The sequence below is a fragment of the Chiroxiphia lanceolata genome, chromosome 28, assembly GCF_009829145.1.
Source record: "Chiroxiphia lanceolata isolate bChiLan1 chromosome 28, bChiLan1.pri, whole genome shotgun sequence".
Taxonomy (NCBI): Eukaryota; Metazoa; Chordata; class Aves; order Passeriformes; family Pipridae; genus Chiroxiphia; species Chiroxiphia lanceolata.
Window position 1 is genome coordinate 145,789 of NC_045664.1, and position 22,222 is coordinate 168,010.

Sequence of the window (22,222 nt, forward strand, 5' to 3'; positions counted from 1 at the left end):
TGCTGTTGGAAAAGTCACAGCAGTCAGCTGAAGACCCAAACGACTGGGAAAGGGAAACTCCACCTGCCCAAGATAAATTTAAAATATTGTGCTTTATCCCCATGTGTGGATGAACAGTGTGTCCAGCCCCAAACTGAGTATTCTGATTTAACAGATGCCAATGCATTAATGCCAGAGAGATGGGTTTTGGATAGAATTCCTTATTACTTTCAGTTAGTTCCTTAAACAGCTTAAAAATAATCTGAGAAGTATCTAGAGTTGTAAATAGAAACTCAGAGCAAAGTATGTTTTTCCAGGGTTACATTAAAATGTTCATAAGCGAGACCTATGTCTGCTTAAAAAGAAGTACCTGGATCCTGGGAACTACCAACTCTTCAGCCTCAGCTCTGTGCCTGGGAAGATCATGGAAGAGATTCTCCTGGGAGCTCTGCTGAGGCCCATGGAGGGCAGGAGGCGATTCGCGACAGCCAGCAGAGGTTCTCCAAGGGCAAGTCCTGCCTCACCAACTTTCTGTGATGGAGTGACTCCAACCTGGTATGGGGGAAGGGCTATGAATGGCATCTCTCTGGGCTGTTGTAAGGCCTTGGACAGGGCCCCCCACAACACCCTTCTCTCCCACGGAGAGGCGGATTTGCGGGGGGTGTTGGGTGAGTGGCCAGTGAGGTGTTAGTTGGGTGGTTGCTGCCTTGAATAAGCTGATCAAAGGGAGCAGCTGATGAAGTAATTTTGGATTTCGGTACAGTTTTGATACCGTCTGTCCCAGGGCCCTCCCGGACCAGGGAGCCGCACCCCCCGCCATGACGGGCCCGTGGCCCCCCAGAGCGGCGGAGCCCCGGCGCCACCCGGAGGTTCGGAGCGGGAACGGCAGCCCCGTCACCGCCCCCCGCGGGGGAGGTCACACGTGAGGGGAATGGGGAGGATGGGCGATGGCTGGGGACGTGGCGGCGCGGGATCTGGGCGTCCCCTGGTGCTGGCAGGCGACAAGGGGTCCCGGCGGCGCCACTGGGGGGCCGCGGGTGCCCTGGGAACCCCAGTGGGGCTGGAGGGACAGCTGGGGAGCCGGAACGCGTGCGCGCAGGGCGGGTTCCGGGCGGACCGCGCGGGGAGGACCGGAAGCGCGACCAAGCCCGTTGCCGTGACAGCGGGCCCGGGGCCGCCATGGAGGCCGCGCTCACCGACATGTATGACCAGGCGCTGCTGGGCATCCTGCAGCACGTCGGCAATGTGGAGGAGTTTCTGCGCGTCCTCTTCGGCTTCCTCTACCGCAAGACCGACTTCTACCGGCTCCTGCTGCGGCCCGGGGACCGCCTGGGCTTCCCGCCCGGCGCGGCACAGGCCATGGCCCTGCAGGTATCGGCGGGGCCCAGGGTTGACACGGCCTGGCCGTGCTGGTGGCCGGTGCTGACCCCGCCGCGGGGCCGAGCTGAGCAGGCCGTGTTCCTCCGTCCGGGCAGGGCGGGGGATCTGGGGCGGCAGTCGGGCAGCACAGCTGCCCCGGGGGCACCGGCGCTGCTCAGAGGGGTGCGTGCAGGAGGAGGGAGAAGGTGGAGGGTGCGCCACCGTGGGCGATGGCGGCAGCGTCACCCTCGTAAGAGGACGAAGAACCTCGGGAGCAGGCGGAGGCTGCGAGACCCCGGTGGGAAGAGCTGGGGCACTGGGCCGCAGTGGGCTTACGGTGGGGCTTACGGGAAGCCGCCATCAGGAGCCCTGGGAGCAGGGAGCCCAGAGAGCGGTGGGGGGAAGATGGGGAAGGGGGAGTCGTGGGGGGAGCGCGTCTGGGCTTCGCTCAGCGAGAGCTTGTGGTCGGCACGGGGCTGGCCCCGCTCCTGGGCGGGAGGGGCAAAAGCCCCGACCTGCTGGGCTCGCGGTTGGGGCGGCTCTAACTAGGGGCTCTTCTGGTCTGTTATTAATCTTCATTAGCAGAGAGCAAAACAGCTTGTAAGGCTCAGGGTGAGGCTGGGGTTGGGGTGTTTGGTGTTTGTCTGCTCGAACTGGATGAGTTTTCCTTCCCAAGTGTGTCAGGCCTAGGGTGCCGTGGGCAGGGGGATGGGGGCGTCCCTGCCTCTTCCTGCGGTGCTCCGTGGCACACGGGGGTCCTTGTCACCCCCCAGGGCAGCTTCTGCTGTGCGCTGCGGGCAAAGGGGGATCTCAGGGAGGGCTCAGGCTGCACAGGGAGGGCACGGAGCACAAACCACTGGGAAGAGGGGCAGCGCTGATGGGGGCCCCGTGTGGTGTCCCCCTGGGGCCGTTTGGGGCTGGGCACAAGGAGGGAAGTGCAGTTCTGGCCACAGCGTTCCTGCCACAGGGAGCTGTTGGTCAGGGCAGCCTGCTGGCTGCAGCCAGAGCATAGGGACCCAGAGGGTCCCAGAGCATAGGACAGTGCAGAAGGGGCCCCTCCCTCATCCTGGCTTGGCTGCAGCCCAGGGCATGGACATGGGTCTGAGGTGTTGCTCTGCACGATCCACGTGGGACTGGCACTCACCTCTCTGCTCTATGCCTGGGGAGGAAGGTCAGAGTGAGGGGCACAAGTTTCTGTCCTGCTGTGGCTGCGCTGGCAGGAGCCCTCCCTGAGCCATGTCCTTTGTCCTGCACCTCGTGGGCCCAGAAGAAGACTCGAATGGAGCAGCACCATGGACCAGGCATGCCAGTCTGCTACTGGAAGCGCTAAATCTGACTCTAAAACATTGATGGGAAGTGAAGGAGGACTGTGTTTGACACTTGCACACTTTGCAGAACACGTTTACAGTGCCAATGCCCTGGCACTCGAGGGGAGACACTGCAGCCCCTTCAGGGAGCAGGCCCAGGGCCCAGGTCATCGTCACCCCTCAATGACCCCCTGAGTTCACTTCTGACCTCCAGCCTGCACTGGACAGGCATGGCCAGGAGGCAGGTGTGGGGTGAGATTGCATCTCCTGGGGTTACATATCCTCCAGCCCCAGCTTAGGGGCTCTGAGTCTGTTTGGGCACAGCTTCTCCTGGGGCAGTTCATTCCGTTTGCTCCTTGGAGGTTTGGTCTGAGTTCCAGGCTTCAAATGGGTGAGTCCTGGAGCATGGAGTGAGGAGAGATTCCCTGAGAGCCCCTTCCCAGCTGGGAGCCAGAGTTCACCTCTCTGCTTTTCCCTGGAGTAACCAGCCCTCTTTGCAGGCTGGGGTGAGGTTGGCTGCCAGAACATGACCAAAGAAACAATTCCAAAATGCTCCCAGGAGCCAGGCTGTCTCTGAGGTATGTTTGACATGTCTGTGGGACTTTTCAAAGAGTCATCAGCAGGTTTTGTTGGTGACTGAAGCAGCCTGGGGTAGGGAGGAGTGTGATGCCCAGAGAGGCAGGGACAGGAAGGAATAAGTGCTCCAAGTGTGTGCTGCTGTCCTCTCCTTCTCCCTGGTGTCCCAGGTAGAGCTGGTGGCTCTGACTGCTCATCTTTCTCTTCCAGGCATTCCAAGTGTTTGAGCGGATGGCCAGGCAGGATGACGAGAAGAGGCGCCGGGAGCTGGAGGCAAAGCTGAGGAAGAAGGAGGAGGAGGAGGCGGCAACTGCAGCTGCCGAGAGGGTGAAGCTGTGCCCTGCAGCTCAGGAGGTTGAGGTGGAGACAACGGAGCACATCCCAGCACCAGATGTCGGGGGAGCTGTGGGCACACAGGAATCAGCTGCAGCCCAGGGTGCCACAGCCCCCAGCTCTGTGTCAGTGGAGCCTCTGGGGGCTGCTGCCCCAGCAGAGCTGCTGACGTAAGGATCTTTTACTTTCTTCATGCTCCTGATAGGGGGGAGACAAAACCACAGACAGGGTGTTCACTGTTTCCTGCACAACCCTTTTTGGGGGTTTGACCTTCCTCTGCAGGCACTCGGCCCTTCGGGAGACTGTGAAGATTTCCCTTACGGGCTCCCATGGCTGGAGACATCACGTAACTCCCTGCAGGAGGGAAGGGGTTGTTGTTCTGTGGGTGGTTCAGTGTCTCCTCCTCTGCTCTGAGCAGGGGAAGTGGCACAGCCCTGTATGCAGCTCTGCAGAGCTGGGCTGGGCCATGTGGCTTCTCCACGTGCTGGCTTCAGTGAGCAGTGTCCGTTTTCTGGTGCTCGCTGATGGAAGTTCTGGCACTCGCCTGCAACCCTTTGGTCAGTGTTGGACTCCTCCGCCAGGCCTGGGACAGGCGGCTGCAGCAGCAAATGGGTTCGGAGCCCTCCAGAGGTCTCTGGCCCAGCCCTTGGCTCAGAGCAGGGCCAGCTTTGAAGATCAAGCAGATACTGCAGAGTTTTCTCTTTATCCAGTCTTGATGGCTTTCTAGCAGGGCCAAGCAGCCTCCATTTGTACAGAAATGTCCTTGTGTCAAAGTCCTTCCAGGGCTTCTGAGACACTTCCAGCCCGACTGTCTGCTGAGCAGCGGGAGGTGAGCTCGAGCAGGCCGGTGAGGCCTCTGTGAACCACGTACCTGAGTGCACATCCTGTGCAGGTCTCGCTTGTCCTTCCCTGGGCATCACCTTGACCCCAAGCCGGGGCAGAGCTGCCCAACCCTCGATCAGGGCCTCACATCCCTCAAGGTACAAGTTCCTGTGTCTCCTCACTGCCCAAGTTGAGGGAGCAATGCCACGAGCAGGCCATGCAGACCCTGTCTCCTCCTCCCTTCCCTCTTGTGTCCTGTGGTCAGACCTCATGCAATGGCTGCACTGCTCTTCTCTTGCTCGCTGCAGCTGTCCTGGCCATATGTGGGGCTTCACTGCAGCCTGTCCCTGCTGTCCCACTAGTACTTGGTGAGGAGGGCAGCTTGGGCTGGTGATCTCTGTCCTTCCAGCCGGTTTTGGACATATCATTGGGGAGAGCAAGGCACCAGAGGGAATCAGGGTCTAGTGGAAGAGCCCCAAATCCTGGAAGGACTGGGATGCCCAATGCCTCTGAGGAACAGAGAGGATTTGGAGCCCTGACTTAGGGACTGTCAACCCTTGGCATATGGAAGGGACAGTCTGAGGACCAAAATTTTGGGGGCTATGGGACAATAAGTGGTAGGAGTGTGGAGGTTTAGGTTGGATACTAGAAAAAGGTTCTTCCCTCAGAGGGTAGTCAGGCACTGAACAGGCTCCCCCAGGCAGTGGTCACAGCCCCAAGGCTGCCAGAGCTCAAAGAGTGTTTGGACAACGCTTTCAGGCACATAGTGGGATTATTGGGGTTAGGCCCCCTGAGCAGGGCCAGGAGCTGGACCTGATGATCCTTGCGAGTCCCTTCCAGCTCAGGATATTTCATGGTTCCATTATTCTAGGACAGCGGCCGAGTCAGGTCCTGCAGCCTTGGCTGGACACAGTGGTGGGGCAGGGCCCGAGCATGGCAGCTGTCTGCGCAAGGGAAAGGGTACGGGCTGTACCTGGGCGAGGTACCTGCCCAGTCACCTGATCTGATGGGAGGAGGAGAAAGGACTTGTATGTAACTGGCACGCATTCTGCAGGATAAAAATAAGCCAGAAGCCAAAAATGAAATTACTTGCAAAGCCTGTGCCAGAGCTGTCCTGTGAAAGGGGGTTTGTCCGTGGGGCTGCCAGTCTGACACCTCTCCCTGTGCAAAATTAGCAAGCCAAAAGCCCTGTGAGAGCAGGCCTGGGAGCTGGCCTGGGGGTGTCTAGCCCAGCTTTATCCCAATGGAGAGGAGAGGGAGAGACTGGAGGAGCTGGCGAAACCATGAGCAGAGGGAGCTGGGGTGGCCTGAGTGCCAGCAAATGTGCCCCTGTGTAGGCCACGTTTGTTGTGTTTTGCCTCATGAAATTTCCTCTCGGGCCTTTTGTTGTGAGGTAGCAGCTGGTGCGAGGGAAGTTAAGCTGCCTGAAAACTGATGTCAGGGCTGCAGGAAGGAAACTGGAGGGGTTAGGAAGGAAGGTGAGGGCCAGCGTGCTGCCAGAATGTGTCTGACAGCAAGTGTGCTGGAGCCATCAGGGATGGTTTCTACTGCGGGTGGTGAGAGCCAGGTGAAAACTCAGCCCTCACACGTACCACCCTCTGAGTGTGTCCTGGCACCAATGGAAAGTGGCCCCTGTCAGACGTCAGGCACTCGGGTGCTGTTTTGCAGCCTGCAGCTGTGGCATCAAATGCCAAGCCCTGCTTGGCACATCTCCCCATGAAAAGAAGGTACCTTCAGCCAAGTACGGGTGCCCCCGTGGCTTCTGCCCTCCCGAATGGTCTCTTCCCCCTTTGCTCTTCCTGCTCCAGCCACCCCAAACTCTCTGGTTGGGTGGAACACCCGCACCCGCTTGGTAGCTGCCCAGTTTGGGCACGTGGTGGGTGAGACAGGCACAGGAGGCTCTGTCCCAGGAAGCTCCGGTGGTTTCCAGGCCAGGAGAATGGGGTGTCTGTGGGCTCGAAGTAGGGTAGAGCAGCCCGCGGGTTAGTCATTGGGCTGTAGTTGGTTTCGGTGCCTCTGGGGGGCACTGGAGCCCCCTGAAAGGCTGCGGGGGCCGGGCGGGCGGCCTGGCCAGCCCCCGACAGACTATTAATAATTTAACCAACTGCTTAATTCTCCACAGCCCTTTCTGAGCAAAACCCAGAGCTACCAGCCTAGGTATGAGGGGCGCATGAGTAATGTGCAACTGTGGCATCAGGAATGCAGAAAAGAGCTTAAACAAAAATATTTTCCATCTCTCTTCCTTCCCCCCACCCCTCCAGCCACTGGTAAAGAAAACCGCTGCCACCAAAATCTATATAAAAACTCGCTCATTCTGTCAACCTGACGGCTCTGGGGAATGTAGGGCAGGTATGATCCCAGATCTGCCAGCTCCCATCAGAGCCTTCCTTGTGCTGCGCCTGGGTGCTGGGGCACTGATCGGGAGCCTCTTGCAAAGCACAGTGAGCTTTTTCAGGGCCGATCCAGATGAATCAAGCCAGCTTTGTGGGTATGGAGGTTTGCAGGGCTTGGTTTGGGGCTCAGCCAGGTCTCCCCGAGTCCCTTGCCTTCCCATCCTGCAAAAGGCAGGTGAATTGGTTCCTCTTTGCTACCCTGTAAACACGCTGAGGACTGAGGTGTCTTTGGGGTGACGCTCATGCCAGGAGCAGTGCTGAGGGGGACCAGAGGTCTCCGTGCCACAGAAGAAACCGGGTTCCTCTTGCAGCTGCCCTGAGTGTCCTGGCCGTCGTTCCCTGGCTGTCACGGTTCTCTTGCTGTCCCCACCTCGCTGGGAGGGCAGTGGGGTGCAGGCCTTCCTCACACCCCACCATGGGGCTGTTCATCCCAGGGCTGGCATTGCAGCTGCACAGTCCCAGGTCTGGCTCTTCCCCCATCTGCTCCCAGAAGCCATCCTTGCCTGAGCTCAGCTCCTAATTTTGAACACCTCCGCTGCCCAGCACCCTCCCCTTCCCCCAACTTGGATTCCATCCTGCATATATTTGCCACACAGCATTTAAAATAGAGCCTGGCAGCCCACGTGTGGCACTGCACAGCCCGGCCTGTGCTTGTGCTTTCTGACTCCGGTTCCTGGCTTCCCTCTGCTCCTTGCTTTCTTCCAGTATGAACTGGGGGGAAGCTCTCATCCCGCTATACTGTGAGTCCTATCCCAGGGCTTACTCCATGTATGGGCAAGAGGTAGGAAGGGGCAATCCTGGGAGCCTGTAGATGATGGTGAATGTCTCACCTTCATGTGTTTCTCCATCCAGCTTTTGTGTCTCTCCCAGGTGCTTCAGCCAGGTGTGCTCAGGGTGGGGCAGCTCTGGTGTGTACCTTAGAGACCAGCTGGGCAGGTGAGGTCTTTCAGAGGAGGATCTGTGGGTGTCAGTACCACCAGGGCTGGAAATGGGGCCAGTGGGACACAGAGCACTGGTGGGTGCTGGGTGGGTGCAGGAGGGCATCCAGTGTCTCGTCCCCGAGGAAGGTTTTGGCTGCTGCTGGGGGATCTGCCACAGTAACAAGCAGAACGGAACAAAACCCTGAGTTTCTGTGGCCTCAGCCATTTGCCTTCTGCTGCGTGGAAAAGGAAGAGGCAGCTGAGGTGAGGAGGGGCCTCTTCATGGCTCCACCACTGCCTTGTGGGGCCTTGAAGGAGGGTCTCCTTACAGAGTGTGCGACCTGGGGAAGGGACTCCACTCACCCTGTGCACACAGTGCCATTGTGCCAAGGAAGGGAGCCAACAGGATGCTGTTGAGCCCCGGTCACATGGTCCAGGTGAGCCATGCTACAGGGCCAGTCCCCCTGACGCTGCTCTACCGTCCCTGGGAGTGGGTTCTGGGGCTCGGCAATGACCTACAAAAATCCTCAGTGTGTGCCCTGGCTTGCTGTCCCTGGTGAGCAGAATTGACTCAAATGCGTTAATTGGTGAGCTGACTCCTGACGCTCCAGTTCTCTCCTGAGACCCACAGCTCCCATTCCCAGAGCCCCTAGACTTGGGGTTAACCCTTTGCGAGGTTAACATGCTGGGAGCATCCCCGGGATGACACAGCAGCACTCTGGGAAATTTCCATGAGGCTCCTGTGTGAATCTGATTTGACTTAGCAACGGCTTGGCTTTGCTGGAAGCCCAGATGGCGTTTTGTCATTGCAAGGTGCCTGCAGGATGGGCTTCCTGGCAAGGCTGCATCCTCCTTGGGGTGCTGGGAATGGGAGTTTCACTGCTGGTCACCCTCAGTAGGGGAGCAGGGCTGTGCAGAACAGCTGTTGCTGCACGCTGCTGACTTTGAGGCCAAATTTGTTTGACTCTGAGGTGGCATTCACCCAAGCTTTCTCCTCTCAAGCGTTGTCCAGGGGACAGGAGGAGACCCCTTAGACTCTCAGCAGGTTCTGTCTGGCACTGTCCAGACCAGAATCTGGTTAAACTGGTTTTCTTCCCTACTTGTCCCTGTGGTCCTTCCTGCTGAGCTCACCTCAGAGTCTGTGCTGTTCTTCCAGTCTGACCCAGAAAGGTGGAGCTGATCCTGATCCATATTTAAGGAGAGTCTGTCCTGGTTCTGATTCCTCTTGCGCACGGGGGGCCGTGCACGGGGAATTCCCCCGGCGCGGCCAAGGCCTGTCACGATCAGGAGCCAGACGGAGCTCGGAGAACGGCTTGACCTGATACAGCCAAGCTCCGTCTGGCCCCATATCCTGTCTCCATCAGCAGCAGATGCTGGGGGAAGAGGAGAAGAACAGAATGAGCGTGCAGTGATACTTCCTCTGTGTTTTCACCCTGCCCTGACACATAGCACTTTTCAAGCACTTGGTTCTTCAGTCTTTGGGAGGATTATTTTCCCTTTTCTCTCTGAATTTCAGCCCTCCCATGCCTGAGGGCTCCTCAGCAGTAGTTCAGGTGAAGAGGCAGCTAGTGGGTCCTCATTTCCCTTCTCCACAGTCTTCGAGGTTCTCCTGTCATGTTAATTTTCCCCTTTCAGCCTGTTTTTAGGCTAAAGAGTCCTCATTTCCATGGTTGTTTCTCACTTGGGCATCCTTATGCTCCTTGTCCTTCATGATCCTCTAGTGTTCTGAGGGCCATCCACATGCTCTGCCTGTATGTGAAGCCATGGGGTTTTTCTGTTTCCTACCCCATTTCCTTGCTCCTGGGTTGTCCCGCTGTTGCGATGAGGCCAGGAAATCCTCTTCCAGCCACATGGCACACGCTGCAGTCAAGTGACATCACTCAAACTCTTTTTGTCCCCTCCCAGCACTCCCCAATGCTGTCAACCTTTCCAGGTCCGAACATGAGCTTCACATGAGCTTTGTGTTGATGAGACCTCCTTCCAGCAGCACACCCCAGCATGTTCTTGGCTCCTCATGTTACACTGAGGCTTTTGGCCCATGTGGGCTGCAGCACTGCGTGCGCAGTGCTGTCATGTTTGGTTTCTGGGAGGGATGTACTGGGTAGTACTGGGGGAAGCAGGGAAATGTAACTTAAGTCATCCCTGCCAAGTGGAATCTTTCTTGCGGTGGAGAGAGGCCATTCTGCCTGCTGGGAGAATTGTTTTAATCCACATGCCTTCTCCCATGGTGGTGGGAACTCAACTGCTTGGGAAGCATCTTTTCAAAGGGCTGAAACGCTTGAGCTCAGGGTGAGATCCCCCAGCCCTGTCTGGTGCAACCCTCAACTGTCCCGAGCCTTTTGCAGATGGTGAGGAACAGTTGGTCCAATTTTCCAGTGTTTTCACAGAGAACCAGGCTCCTCCAGTTGGGTTGCTGAGATCAGCAGTGGAGTGCCAGTTCCCCTGTCACTTACTGAATCGCTTAGGGCTTTGGTTGCCCTACCAAGGTACTAAGCTCCAAAATTAGGTCCTGGGACCAAAAATAACTAAATTAAAACCTATAAATTCTTCTCTTAACAAGCAGAAAATCCCAGTGCTGGAGACTGAGGGACAGCATTTTTAGGTAAAAAAGCAGTTACTGTTTGCTTGGTATCACAGTGTTTACCAAAAGAGGCCTTATGTGGAAAACTACCTTGATTGGGCCTGTTCATATTGGTGGTGGAGGGGTCTGAGAGTCCACCTTGTCCTCTGCTCCCACAGCTCAGTCCCATTGGATTCCTTTGGCCTTACCCCCTTTTTCCAGAGGAGCTATAATTGACTCCAGCCTGGTTGGCTGCACGTAGGTCTCTCTCACAGGAGACCTCTGAAGTCTAAGGTTGTATAAGCTCTCTGCAAACAATAAAGATCCCAGGGGACTTTTCTGGATGATAGTGTGTCCTGCTGTCCTTGACCTGAATATCCCAGCACTAGTGAAATTTAGCCCTCTGGTGCCAGCGCTCCAATGCTCTCCTGCGAGCTGGCGGTGGCATTTTAACTTGCCTAATGTCAGTAAGTTGGCACTGTCAAACAGCTCCGTAAATAACTCGGGAAGTGAAGGGGAAGGCTAAAAGCTCTCCTGAAGAGTGTGAGCTTGGAAAAGAGCAGGGCTCTCCCCTGGCAGGCAGAGAGGCAGAGCAGCTCAGTGGGGCTCCAGCTGTGGAGGAAGGGGATGGATTTGTTGGTTGGCTACTGGGTTGAGCAGCAAAGGCATCATCTGTGCAGATGGTGCCTTGGGCACCTGGTACAGGGGAGCCTTGGCCCCTTCCCACCGTGTCGTCAGGGCTTGGTGACACAGTGGATTATAGGGGAATGTGTCTTGATGGGCTTGATTTTTTGGTTGTTGGTTGCATCCTGGTGATAAGTCAAAGCTCTGAGGCTTCCTGAAGGTGAGGAGACCTTTGGAGTACAAGCCTGATTAGGAGTTGCTGAGGGAGCTGGGGGCACTCATCCTGGAGAAAAGGAGGCTCGGGGGGACCTTCTCACTCTGCAACTCTGACAGGAGAGTGCAGCCAGGTGGGGGTCAGGTTCTGCTCCCAGGGAACAAAGTTGTGGCAGGGGAGGTTTAAGTTGGATATTGGGAAAATTCCCTCATGGAAAGGGTTGTCCATCCCTGGACAGCCCTGGACAAGTGATGGAGTCCCTGTTGGGATTTAACAGCCATGTGGGTGTGGCACTTGGGGACATGGCTTAATGGTGGCAAGTGCTGGGGAAACAGTTGGACCTTATGGTCTCAGAGGGTTTTTCCAACCCAAACAATTGCATGATTCCATGATCTCTGTAATGATGATTATGGGCACTGCAGGCTGGAGCCCGGACTGCACTACCTGGCTGGGTTGTGCCTCGGGGTGAGGGGGAAGGCACTGGCTTCCTTTTTTCACACTTTTTTTTTTTTGTGACAGCAGGACCACCGAGCTGTGCACTGCAGCTCTGGAGGTGTGTGCTCAGGATCCCCAGGGTAATGGGCTGTGGGGAACCGCTGATGAACTTCTCTCCACTTTGGGAGTGAAGGGGACTTTTTCCCAAACTGGACTTGGGGAGTTCTTCTGCAGCAAACCGAACACACCTGGTCTGTAAGAAACCCTGAGGATTGGGACGGCCCTGGACCACCACTGTGCTCAGGGCTGGAGCTTGCTGCCAGCCAAGGAGTGGTGGAGAGGTCGGGGTGGATCAGAGAGGATCAGAGTGGACCCTAAGGCTTACTGACTGCAGTGTGACTTGAGCTGTAGAGGAAGGGATTTGGCATTCAGCTTGCTTAGTGCTTTGCCAGAGGCCTCATTAGCTGAAGTGCTGGTACAAAGGAGCCTTTGTGGAGCCCTGGTTGCCTCCCGAACCCCAGCAAAGGTCTGGGAGCTGTAGTCAGCGTCCTCCAGCCATGGCACTTCCCAGGCAGAACCCCAAGAGGCAAATTGCAACCGTCCTGATGTTTTGATGCCAAAAGATGTTAAGTCTGGAGGTGAGGGGGAGGTTCCTTCACAGCATGCCTGCAGAAGGAGCACAAACCTGGGATTTTCCACGCATGCAATCCCTGCAGCTTTGGGGAATGCAGCTTTCCAAAGAAGTTAAACCTCTGCCTTCCGTACCTGTTGCTGCAGTTGGAATCCTGAGGAGCAGACAGTATGCTTGATCCTCTTCATATTCATCTTAAAAGCTGGAGTTTTTTAGCTCTGGCTGTTCAGCTCAAGCTGAGGCTTGACAGCAGCTGTTTGCAGTGCACAGACCTTCCTGTGGCTCAATGCACTTTGAGTTCTCATTGGGAAGGTTAGGAGCCAGGAGTTCTGGAAATCCAGTATTCCAGTAAATCTGTATTCCAGTAAATCTGTATTCTGGTGAGCATGCTGGTGCCATCGGGTGAGCGTGGCCTTTCCGCAGCGATGCAGAGCAGGCTCTGCCATCCCCCCGTCTGCTGCCTGTGCACTCAGCTGGCACGTGCCCCCTTCTCCCACCATGGTGTCTGGCCCAGTGGGCTGCATGCAGCTCCCTTAGTGCTGGGAGGGTGGGATACAGGTGTAGTGCAAGGTGGGAGGGAGGGAGCATTTGTGATAGTGTGAAGGCCTGGAGGCTGCCAGGGGCCTGAGCAGCCATCCTGTGTGGGTGACCCAACTGTTACCACAGCAGGATGGTGGCTGCTGACATGGTACTGGTTCCCAGCAGCCCTGTGCAACCTGCAGCAGCAGTTTCAAGGGAACAGACGGCAATCGCTCCTCATCCTCCTCTACATCACCCTCCCCGTTCGTGGGTGAGCCCACTGAGAGACTTTGAGCCAAGCAAAGCCGGCTGTGAGCTATGGGAAGATCTGAAAGGGGCCACAGTGTGGCCACAGCATGCTGGAGGCAGGACCCATCTCCCACCGTGCCTTGGGCCCTGGCAGTGCTGGCACTGGGAGCTGCAGCAAGGTGTCTGCCTTGGAGCTCCGCACCCCAGGGCAGTATTCCCAGCCAAGCAGGTGAGACCAGCCCTTGTTGCAGCCGGGCCAATATCCTGCAGCGGGGCTGGGTGTCACAGGCAACTGTGTGTTTCAGCAGCAGCTTCTCTTCCTGACCTGAATGTGCGGGTGCCTCTGTGAGTCCTCGCAGTGCCAGGGCCATGGGATTAATGATGCTGATGGATGAGACTTGCTCTCAGCTGCTGTCATGGAGCAGCAGCCTGGATCTAAATGTCTGCTCGTTGCAGTAAATGCCGTCTGGATTGACGGTGTGCAGAGCATATCCTGGCAGGCCCCACTCGCTACATGCAGATTTGGGTTAGGCACGTGGATGCAGTGTGCCTGATTTTCTCTTTTCCTGCTTGCTCGGAACTTCATTATTAATGAGATCTTTCCATTCTTGGCAACCTCCTGAGCTTGAAGACAGTTTCATGTATCGCACAGGGCCTCTGACAGTGGTTAAACACGGAGCTGGGGTGTCATCTTGGGCTGTCTGCTGCCAGGGTGATTCTGTACACCATTCCCTCTGCTTCCCCACTCAAACGGAGGAAGGTGTGATGCAGGGGAGAGGCTGTCTCTGGCGGTTTGGATGTGCTTGTGGGACCTGATAGGATGTGTTGTGGTGGCAGAGTGCAGGTAGAGGGGGACTGTTGGAAATAACACTGCTCAGGAGCAGTGTTGCAGAAAGGGAGTGGATCCGAGTTTCCATTTCTGCCTATGCTGGATTGTTTGCCGTGAAAGATTGGTTGCCAGCCTAGCTTTCTCCCCACATCATCCCCTTTGGCCTTGGCCAGTTCCACTGCCCAGTTTCAGCTGTGGCGGTTGTTTCTCTTATCCACCCACCTTCACATCTGGCTTGACATGTTTTCCTTAAAGCTGCCTAAATAATTTACCTTGACTAAGAGCAAACAGCAGTGCCAGCCCCAGACGAAGCTTTCTGAGAATGACAGTAACTAGAGGGTACTTGCTGTACTGGACATCGAACTGTGGCTGGATCCAGGTATTCCAGATTTCTGTCAGCCTCCTTCCTGAGAGGGCAGGGGTCCTGCCTCACAAAGCGGAGCTGCTCTAGGCTGAGAGGATTATTTTCCTTAAGTTCTGAAAATCCTTGGGATGTTTTCCTTCTTTTTTATGGGAAAAAAAGTTTGTTGGGATTATGTCCATATTAGCTCCTTCCCATGATGCTTTCCCACCGCTGCTCCTCCTGAGCCTCAGGCTGAAGAACAGCTGCTCCCATGCTGCTGTGTCTATTCCTCAACTTTTGCATTCTTACACCCAGACTCCTCAAAGAAAAGGAAATCAGTGAGCTGTGCTGCTTCTCCTTGAATCAAACATTAACCAGATCCTTTGGTGTGTTTGGTTCCTTCTCTTGGTTTATGTCCAACGCTGCTTTCACAGAGCTGGTGCCACAGCTGTTGGGCTCTGAGGACAAAAACATGTTCAGCCAAATGTCCACAGAGCGAGGATCACTGTCACCATTTCCACATCGCTTGGCTCATTGAGCATCACCAACCCACGGAGCTGGGAATCCCGGAGTAAGAAATGCCCAGAAATCTGTGTATGGGGCTTGACATGTGGCTCCACCCTTGGCCATCCAGCCTGCCTGCCAGGGCCAGAACTGCCACATCTCAGGGGGTCCTGTCCCCTTGTGCTGCTGCCGAGGGCCTCACCCTGCACGTAGGGAGTGGCTCTGGTCCCAGGGACAGTGCACCCGTGCTGTGCCGTGCAGCTCTGAGGAGTGGGGAACAGATCGGCTACTTCTCGACAGTGCATTGTTAAAGGTTTCGCCTCCCCCAAAATGACACATTGCAAGCAAAAATAGAACAAGACAGAACACATAGACCCACCCCCACCATCCCCACCACCCGGCAGCCAAGTGCATGCGGTGCCAAAGTCTCAGGTTTAAAAGCTGGTGCTTTGTCACCCTCCCTCCCCTCAGCCCTGCCACCACCTGCCTTGGCCTGGCAGGCATTCCGGCAGCCCGGTGAGTGACCATTGCACCAAGAGCAGCCATGCTGCTGGGATGATCGCCACCCAACCTGCCCTGTGCACTGGATCTGGCCTCCCTCTTCACCTGGTGGGTCTGGGGACGGGGACAGCTCCCAGCTGTGGTGTTTGTGCCAGAGGTTCTCTCACCTGCTGCACAGTGGTGCTGTTGAAGTGGCATGAGTGATCCCTTTGGCCAGGAGAACCACCTCCGGCATGGCGTCATGGCTCAGCCCAGAGTGCCGTGAGCCAGGGCTGTCTCCTGTGGATGATGAGGGAAGCTGCCTCCCAGCCAAGGAGCAGGGTCCAATTCTGGACTGCCGCTGGCATGTGCTAAGCACAAGTTGGACCAGGCAGAGATCTGGTTGGAAAAACTCCAGGAAAGGAAGAGTTGCTCCGGAGGTAGTAGAGCTGTCAGCTGTTTGTCAGTAGCACCTAACGAGGCTGCGGCCTGCCTTCACTACCCTGGATCCTCCATGGCTTCAGAGCCAGTGTTTACACTTGCAGGGGAATTATCCAAACTTCATGAGTCCAACTGTGATCCTATTCTGGGACACAAAGCCCATTTACTCTCACATCCATGGATTTTTAACATTGGAAATGGCTGGAGCAGAGGTTGGTGGTGTCTTGGGGGAAGGGCTGGAGCGGTTTGGGCTGGGTGTTGGGGCAGAAAGGAGCAAAGAAGCCATGGCACCAGAACCCACGCCCTCAGGACAGGCAACCACATCTGGAGAGTGGTTTAGGCATGAGAGGGAACTTCTCCCTCTGAAGCCGGATGAGCAGGGCTGGGGCACATGTTGCCAGCCAGGCTGTCAGGGCTGCAAGGCCGAGGCAGCAGGGCCGAGCTTATCCAGTGAGCTGCACGTGGAGGCAGAGGTGTCTGTGACACATTCCTCTGTCACCCAGCCCTGCCCCAGTTATGTCAGGGGGAGCTGGGACAGAGCTGTCCTGCAGGGTTGGTTGGACTGGGAGGAAGACTGCTGTCACCTGTACAGTAGCTACGCTGTGCAAACAGACATTGGACGTAGTCCTTGCAGAATGAGTTCTGCCTCAGTTTCCCTGTGGGAGTCACGCAGGGTGGCTGCTTCTGGGGCTGCTGTGAGTTCATGCTGAGTAAGCTCTGAGAGGGGCTATAATGTCCAGAACTGCCTGGCTGGGATCTGCTCAGCCCCAGTGCTGTTCTGCTGAGGAAGAGGAGGCATATCCAGGACAGACCTGGTGGTTTTGTGGCAGCGAGTGGCTGCTGTATTTATTTGTGCTGAGGCCATGAGGCATTTGCAGCTGGTGTCTCACCATGTGTGCATTTGCACCGGTGGGTTTCTCCCATCTCTGATGCTCTGCATCTGCTCTCACAAGCCTTGGCTTGACCTGGGCCCTCTGCCTTCTCCTGCGCCCTTTGAGTTCTTCCCAGGAAAGGCCCAAAGGGGAACAGCCTGGGGGAAACAGCCATTTGTTGATTCTTGTCTGGTTCTTTGCTGATTGCGGGGAGCCACAACACTTGTGATGGCAACTCCCGGGTGACCCACCTTCCCCCAGGTGTCTTGCTGGCAGGTTTGGGAAGAGCAGGGTGGGCTGTGCTTTGGCTGGTGTGACCACTGTGCTGGAAAGCTGGGCTTCTCATGAAGGAAGGCTGCAGAGAACTGAAGGGTGCTGTGGGTATGACTGTGGGGTGTTGAAAAGCCCCCCACACTGCTGCCCCTGAAGGTCACAGAGGAGGAGAAAGGGGCCCACACCACTTAGCAGGAAACACCCTTTTAGGAGGAGAAAAAACAACTGGGTTTAACATCGGGACAGGTTTATCCTCTGGTTCATCATGTGAGGGTGGAGGAGTGGTTTGCCAAGCTGGGATGGAGGGCAGGAGCCCCGTGAAGCTCTGCCATGCCTGGGCAGACCCCACAGCGTGGGGACGAGTCCTGTGAGGGCACTTAACCAGCCAAGCTGTCCCAGGCTGCACACAGACCCTCCTCCCTGCCAGGGGCTTTTGTGGGGTGGTCTCTGGGACAGTTGCGCCCTGAGAACAAAGCTGGGTGCCACCACTGGGCTGGTTCTGGGTGGGGATCAGGGGACATGTGAGATGGTGCTTGGGGACGTGCTGCTGTGTTTCAGTGTGTTTGCTTCCCAAAGAGTGTGCGTGGGGCCCCGCAGACCCTGTCACCACAGCCCCTGGTCGCCTGCACCGTTCCCCCTCTCGCCCTCCAGCCTGTTCAACTCCTACAGTCTGGGGGCGGTTGGGTAGCGACAGCTGGAGCCAACGCGCCAGCCCAGTGCGTGCTACCATGCCAACCCCGTTTCCATGGCAATGGGCACCCAATGGGTGACTGCCAGGCAAGGCCAAGATGCCTGAAAAATGATGTGGTACCCCCCGAAATGGCCAGCTGAGGGTGGGAGCCCGCAGATACTGCTGGTTTCAGTGCTGCCTGCAATGCCTGAGAGCAGATCAGAACCACCCTGGGCCACAGGTGTGTGTAACAGGGTGGGTGAAACCCTCAGTGCACTCCGTGAAACCACTGAGAGAAAAAAAAAGGGGGAGGTGTGTACAGCGCCTTTGACAGCCCCCTCCAACCGTCTTACAACCTAATTTAATTAAAATCGTTGGGTCTTACATAATCCTCAGGGTGCTGTGCTGCTGGAGCCACCCCCGCCCAGTGCTGGAGAGGGTCCCGCAGTGTGGGGGTGTCAGGAAGGCAGCGGGACACGAGGAGATATGCTCCCCAGGGCCAACTGTGCCCTGGGGCTGCTCTTCACTGGCTCCCCTTACATAAGTCCCTGAGCCCCATGTTTATCCAGCTCCACGTTGAAGTCTAGGTGTATATCAAAACATTTTAAAATAACTCTGCCTTTTGTTAGCATTGCAGCTATCTTTAGAGGAGATTTGATTTTATTTGAAAGCCCTCCCTGGGAGGGTTCAGTGGAATAGATTGCCAGCCCAGCAGCTGAAAGGGACATGGGTGTGGCAATTTCCTTTCTTGGCTGGAAACACTGTATTAATTATTGCTTATCGATCTCATAAACCCCATTTTACCCCTGCAGCTGTCTCCTTGGCTTTCTTGAGGCTTCCACAGCTGGAAGAGGCAGTGTTGTGCTCAGAGTGTTGCTCATGATCTACTTTTCAGGCACCCTGGGCTGGTTCTTCAGGCATCCTGCTCTGCAGCTCCATCACCTCTGTGTCACCAACTGCCCTGGTCATGGCAGCTGGTGGCTTTCTCAAACACTATAATCAGGATGGGGAAAAGCAGTGCTGTGTTTTCACAGTGAACCGAGGTCACGGCCATGGGCCACCACCTCTGCAGCCATGGCAGTGGCTTGGGGGACAGCCCACACCCCCCCATCACATGCCAGTGTCCCTGCTCCAGCTGTGATGGAAGGTGGATGGGACAAGGAGCTCTTTACTGAGTGGTGGTGGCCAGAAAGGCGCCCTGAGCCCACCAGGGGCCAGCCCTGCACCTTTTGGGCAGCCAAATCATTTTGTGTCTCACCGGTTGTCCTGTCAGCAACCTGACTGCCACTGTGGCACACTGGGGCGAGGGAACTGCAAGTCACCCGCGACAGGCAGGGTGGCCAAGGTCCCTCTGAGTCCTGGGGCTGCTGACCTGGACCTTCTCCCTTATGTAGAGCCAGCAGTGAAGGAGAGGCTGGGCAGCAGCCCAGTGTTGGGGATGCTGCAGCACGGCCGAGCAGAGCCTATGCCCTTCCTTTGGGCTTCTTGCGTCCTGCTTTCAGGCTTCCTGCTCTCTCCAGGCTCTGATCTTTAACATGTCACCCTTTTCTCTCCCCACCAGGAGACAGGAACAGTTCCAGACAAACCCTGACAGCTACAATGGAGCTGTGCGAGAGAATTACACCTGGTCCCAAGACTACAGCGACCTGGAAATTAAAGTGCCTGTGCCCAAGCACATCGTCAAAGGCAAACAGGTAAAGTGGTGTTGCTGGTGTGTCTTTAGCATTTCCCTTTCCGTCAGGGTGCCCAGCTTTCCCAGGAAGCTGTGTTCGGAATGGGAAGGCTCCTTATCCTTTGTACTCCAAGAAAAGGATGTGGTTGTGCTTTTTTCTCTAGTGTGTGTCTGGTGGGGATTGATGGTCCCAGCCTGCTCATGTTCCTGTTTCTCTGCTCTGTCCCAACCAGGCTCTCTGGCACTGCCTGGCCCTTTCTGCACTTTTTCTCTCTGTTTCCATCACCTGCACACTCAAACATGGGTTTTGGAGCCTGGCTGTTGATGGATGCCCCTTCCTCAGTTGTGCCTCTGGTGCCTTCCATTTGGAAGCGGGAGCTGCTGGAGCAGCTCTTCTGGCACCGCAGAACTGCATCAGGCACAGCCTGTGTGTGGCTTGACCTGGTCTGGGTGGAAGGGAGCTGGTCTGGGGTACAGGCTGAGGGCCAGCCCCTCTCCTTGGCTGGCTGTGTGGGCAAGAGGCAGAGAGGTTCCTGCTTGACTCAGGCAGGAACCTCTCTGCTCTGCTTGTGGTCACGTTGTTTTTCCTTCACTGCTTCTGTTCCCTCCCATGGCTGGTCTTAGTTGGACGCAGAAGTTCAAACTCTTTCGAGTGCTGCCCTCCCCATGCCTGATTCTGTATTTTTCCATTTGGGAAGCCTGTGCTCCCCCACCTCCTGCTCTCCTCTGCTTCCAGGGCGGCTGAAAGGAGCACACTGGGGTTTGTCACCCGCTCCAGCCTACACAGCTCCTCGGCATGCCAAGGAGTGTTACTGGCAGCAGCAGCAGCAGCAGCAGCCTGGGCCGGAGGGGTGAGGGAGCACACGGCTGCCACAGGCACAGCAGGGCCCTGGGAGATGCATCTCTCCCAGCAGGTCTCTAAAACAAACCCAGGCTGTTTCTTGGAAGAATTCCGGCCCATCCAGACGGATGTTCCATTCCTCCACATCGTACTGCGATCACGATGCCTCTCCCTGCCCATGGAAGAGTGCCCTCCTTGCCGGTGGAGTTGTGTCCTTGCCAAAAAATCCACACTGAGGTCTGTCTGCCCTGTCCTTGGCTGTGGAATGATGCAGGGGCCTGCAGGAGCTCATGGGAGCGGAGACAGGATACACTTTCCTGACCTTTCCTTGGCTCAAGACTTTACCGTCACTGTGGAAAAGTCCCTGCGCCTCAGAGTGGAGGGGGTTTCAGGACAGCCCCTTCCCACACCAGTGCCCATGGGCACACGACTCTGCCTACCCTTGCCCTGATGTCTGCCCGTGCTGCCCTCAGAGCAATCGGCTGTTCAGACGCTGGACTTCCCTTCTCCTTGTGCTCTGTCTCCTGGTGTTTGTTCATGCCTTTTGGGGCTCCCCTTGGCAGCTGAGTTTCCATTTCCAAGTGATTCTTTAATTCTTCTTCAGCCTCAGGGGAATGGGAGCAGACAGGCTGAGTCTTGGGCCAGAGCAGGAGGGTGCAGAGCCATTATAAAGCTCCATGGACTTTGGTCGTGTTGTTGATGGGTTCCTGTATAAGAGCAGCATTCCCCTGCATTCACACACCTTCATATTTTTAAAAAATTATCAGGTTTTTGGCTTTTGCCTGCCCAGGTGAGATTAAAAATCTCCCTATTTGGTCCCTGGGCTCAGAGTCTCGCCAGCTCTAATGCTGCTCACAGTCTTCCTTATGACACTTTTTGGGATTTGGGCTGTTGCTATGGCACATTTTTGCTCTGGTGAGCTTAAGGTTTCCTTGTATGGAGCTCAAAAAAAGTGTCCTTGGAGCAGGAATGGGCAATGGAGTAGGTGGGAGCATCTTTCTCCCTGGTCCCCACCTATCTGATCTACTTATGGGTGCAACAGAGGCCCACCGATCTGAGCGCTTAAATAGAGATAATGACTCTAGGCCTCTCTCGCTGCTGGACTTGGAGGAGACAAGCTTGATTCCTCTCTCAGTTTGTGTTTACTTGTTTGATCTGTGTGGGCGGGTGTGGGCGTTCCGTGTGCACAGAAATCACTGTGGTGTAAAAGCCATGGCACAGAGCTGAGAGCTGGCTTCCCTTGGAAGCACTGAGTCAACCAGGAGTTTTGGGGGTCAGAGGTGCTCATAGGGAGTGCATGGCAAGGGACAGGCAGCCTTGAAGCCTCTGGGGTGCTTTCAGGGTGATGCGTTTCTTGCGGGATTGCTCTTGGCCTTCCCTCAGGTGTGGACTGTCCACAGGCACCACCCTGTGCATATGTGAGTCCTCTCAGAGATGTCCTTCTATGCACAGAGGGGCAGGGCTCTCCAGCGGGGTGTGCTCTGCCCCTGTACCCTGTCCCCGCTCCTGGGGGGTTGGTGTGCTGAGCGAGACCTTCTTGCTGGGCAGTTATAGAAACAGGTGAGAAGCAATTGCTTCTCACTCTGGCTGCTTGCACAGTGAAGGGACTGGGTGAAGGCTGCCCAGTTTGGATCCCTTCTTCCGTTTGCGTTTCTCTGCTCCCTCTCCCAACACCTGGCTGGTCCCAGAGCCACCTCGAAGCTGCCCCTTAGCTCCAACAGCTGCCTTGTGCTGGGAATAAAACCCCTCTCACATTTGGTTACTCCTGTCCCTGTGGACCCCAAAGCCACAATGTTGCATCTGTGCCTTCCATGTGTCCAGCCTCCCTGACCCTCCACACCACAAAGAAGCCCCCTGGACCATTTTTTCCCTGGACCCCTTCTGGACAGGCCCTGTGCCGTGCTGAGAGCCCGGCATCAGCAGCCCTGCCCTGCACCCAGGGACCTGGGCGGGTAGTGGTGGTGGAAGGCAGAGCCTCATCCTCACACCTCATCCCTGAAGTGAGACCTCAGCCCTGGGCTGGAGGGAGCTGCTCCATGCTCAGCCCCTCTGAAGGTGTTTCCCATCCAGGAGCAACTGCTCTCATAGAGGCTGTCCACAGCCACATACCGGGTGACAGCCAGTTGTCCTCTCCCATCCTCATGTTCCTTCCCTGATCCCCAGTGACCGTGGTCTTGCTCCCCACCATTGTGTCAGAGCTTAGTCCTGTGTCACCCTGTGCTGTGTGTGCTGAGCCTCCTCTGCTCCTGCCAGAGCCCTGGCAGCTCCCTGTCACACACAGCAGGTTCAGGGGCTGTACCCAGGTGACATCAGTCAGACACGACCATGGTGCCCTCCCTTGCTGGAGCAGCTCTGCCTGTCTCCTGCCTGCATGGA

The 22,222-nt window shown here is 56.3% G+C and overlaps 1 protein-coding gene across 1 annotated transcript in view; it reads left to right on the forward strand.

Annotated features, from left to right (window-relative positions):
* Window positions 1-918: 918 nt before the first annotated feature.
* Window positions 919-22,222, forward strand: part of NUDCD3 (NudC domain containing 3) — a 29,666-nt gene continuing 8,362 nt past the window's right edge. Inside the window, 5 exon segments of the mRNA XM_032712641.1 lie at window positions 919-1,038; window positions 1,041-1,093; window positions 1,096-1,350; window positions 3,432-3,724; window positions 18,895-19,027. Coding sequence (XP_032568532.1) covers window positions 927-1,038; window positions 1,041-1,093; window positions 1,096-1,350; window positions 3,432-3,724; window positions 18,895-19,027 — 846 coding nt within the window. The 5' untranslated portion in view covers window positions 919-926.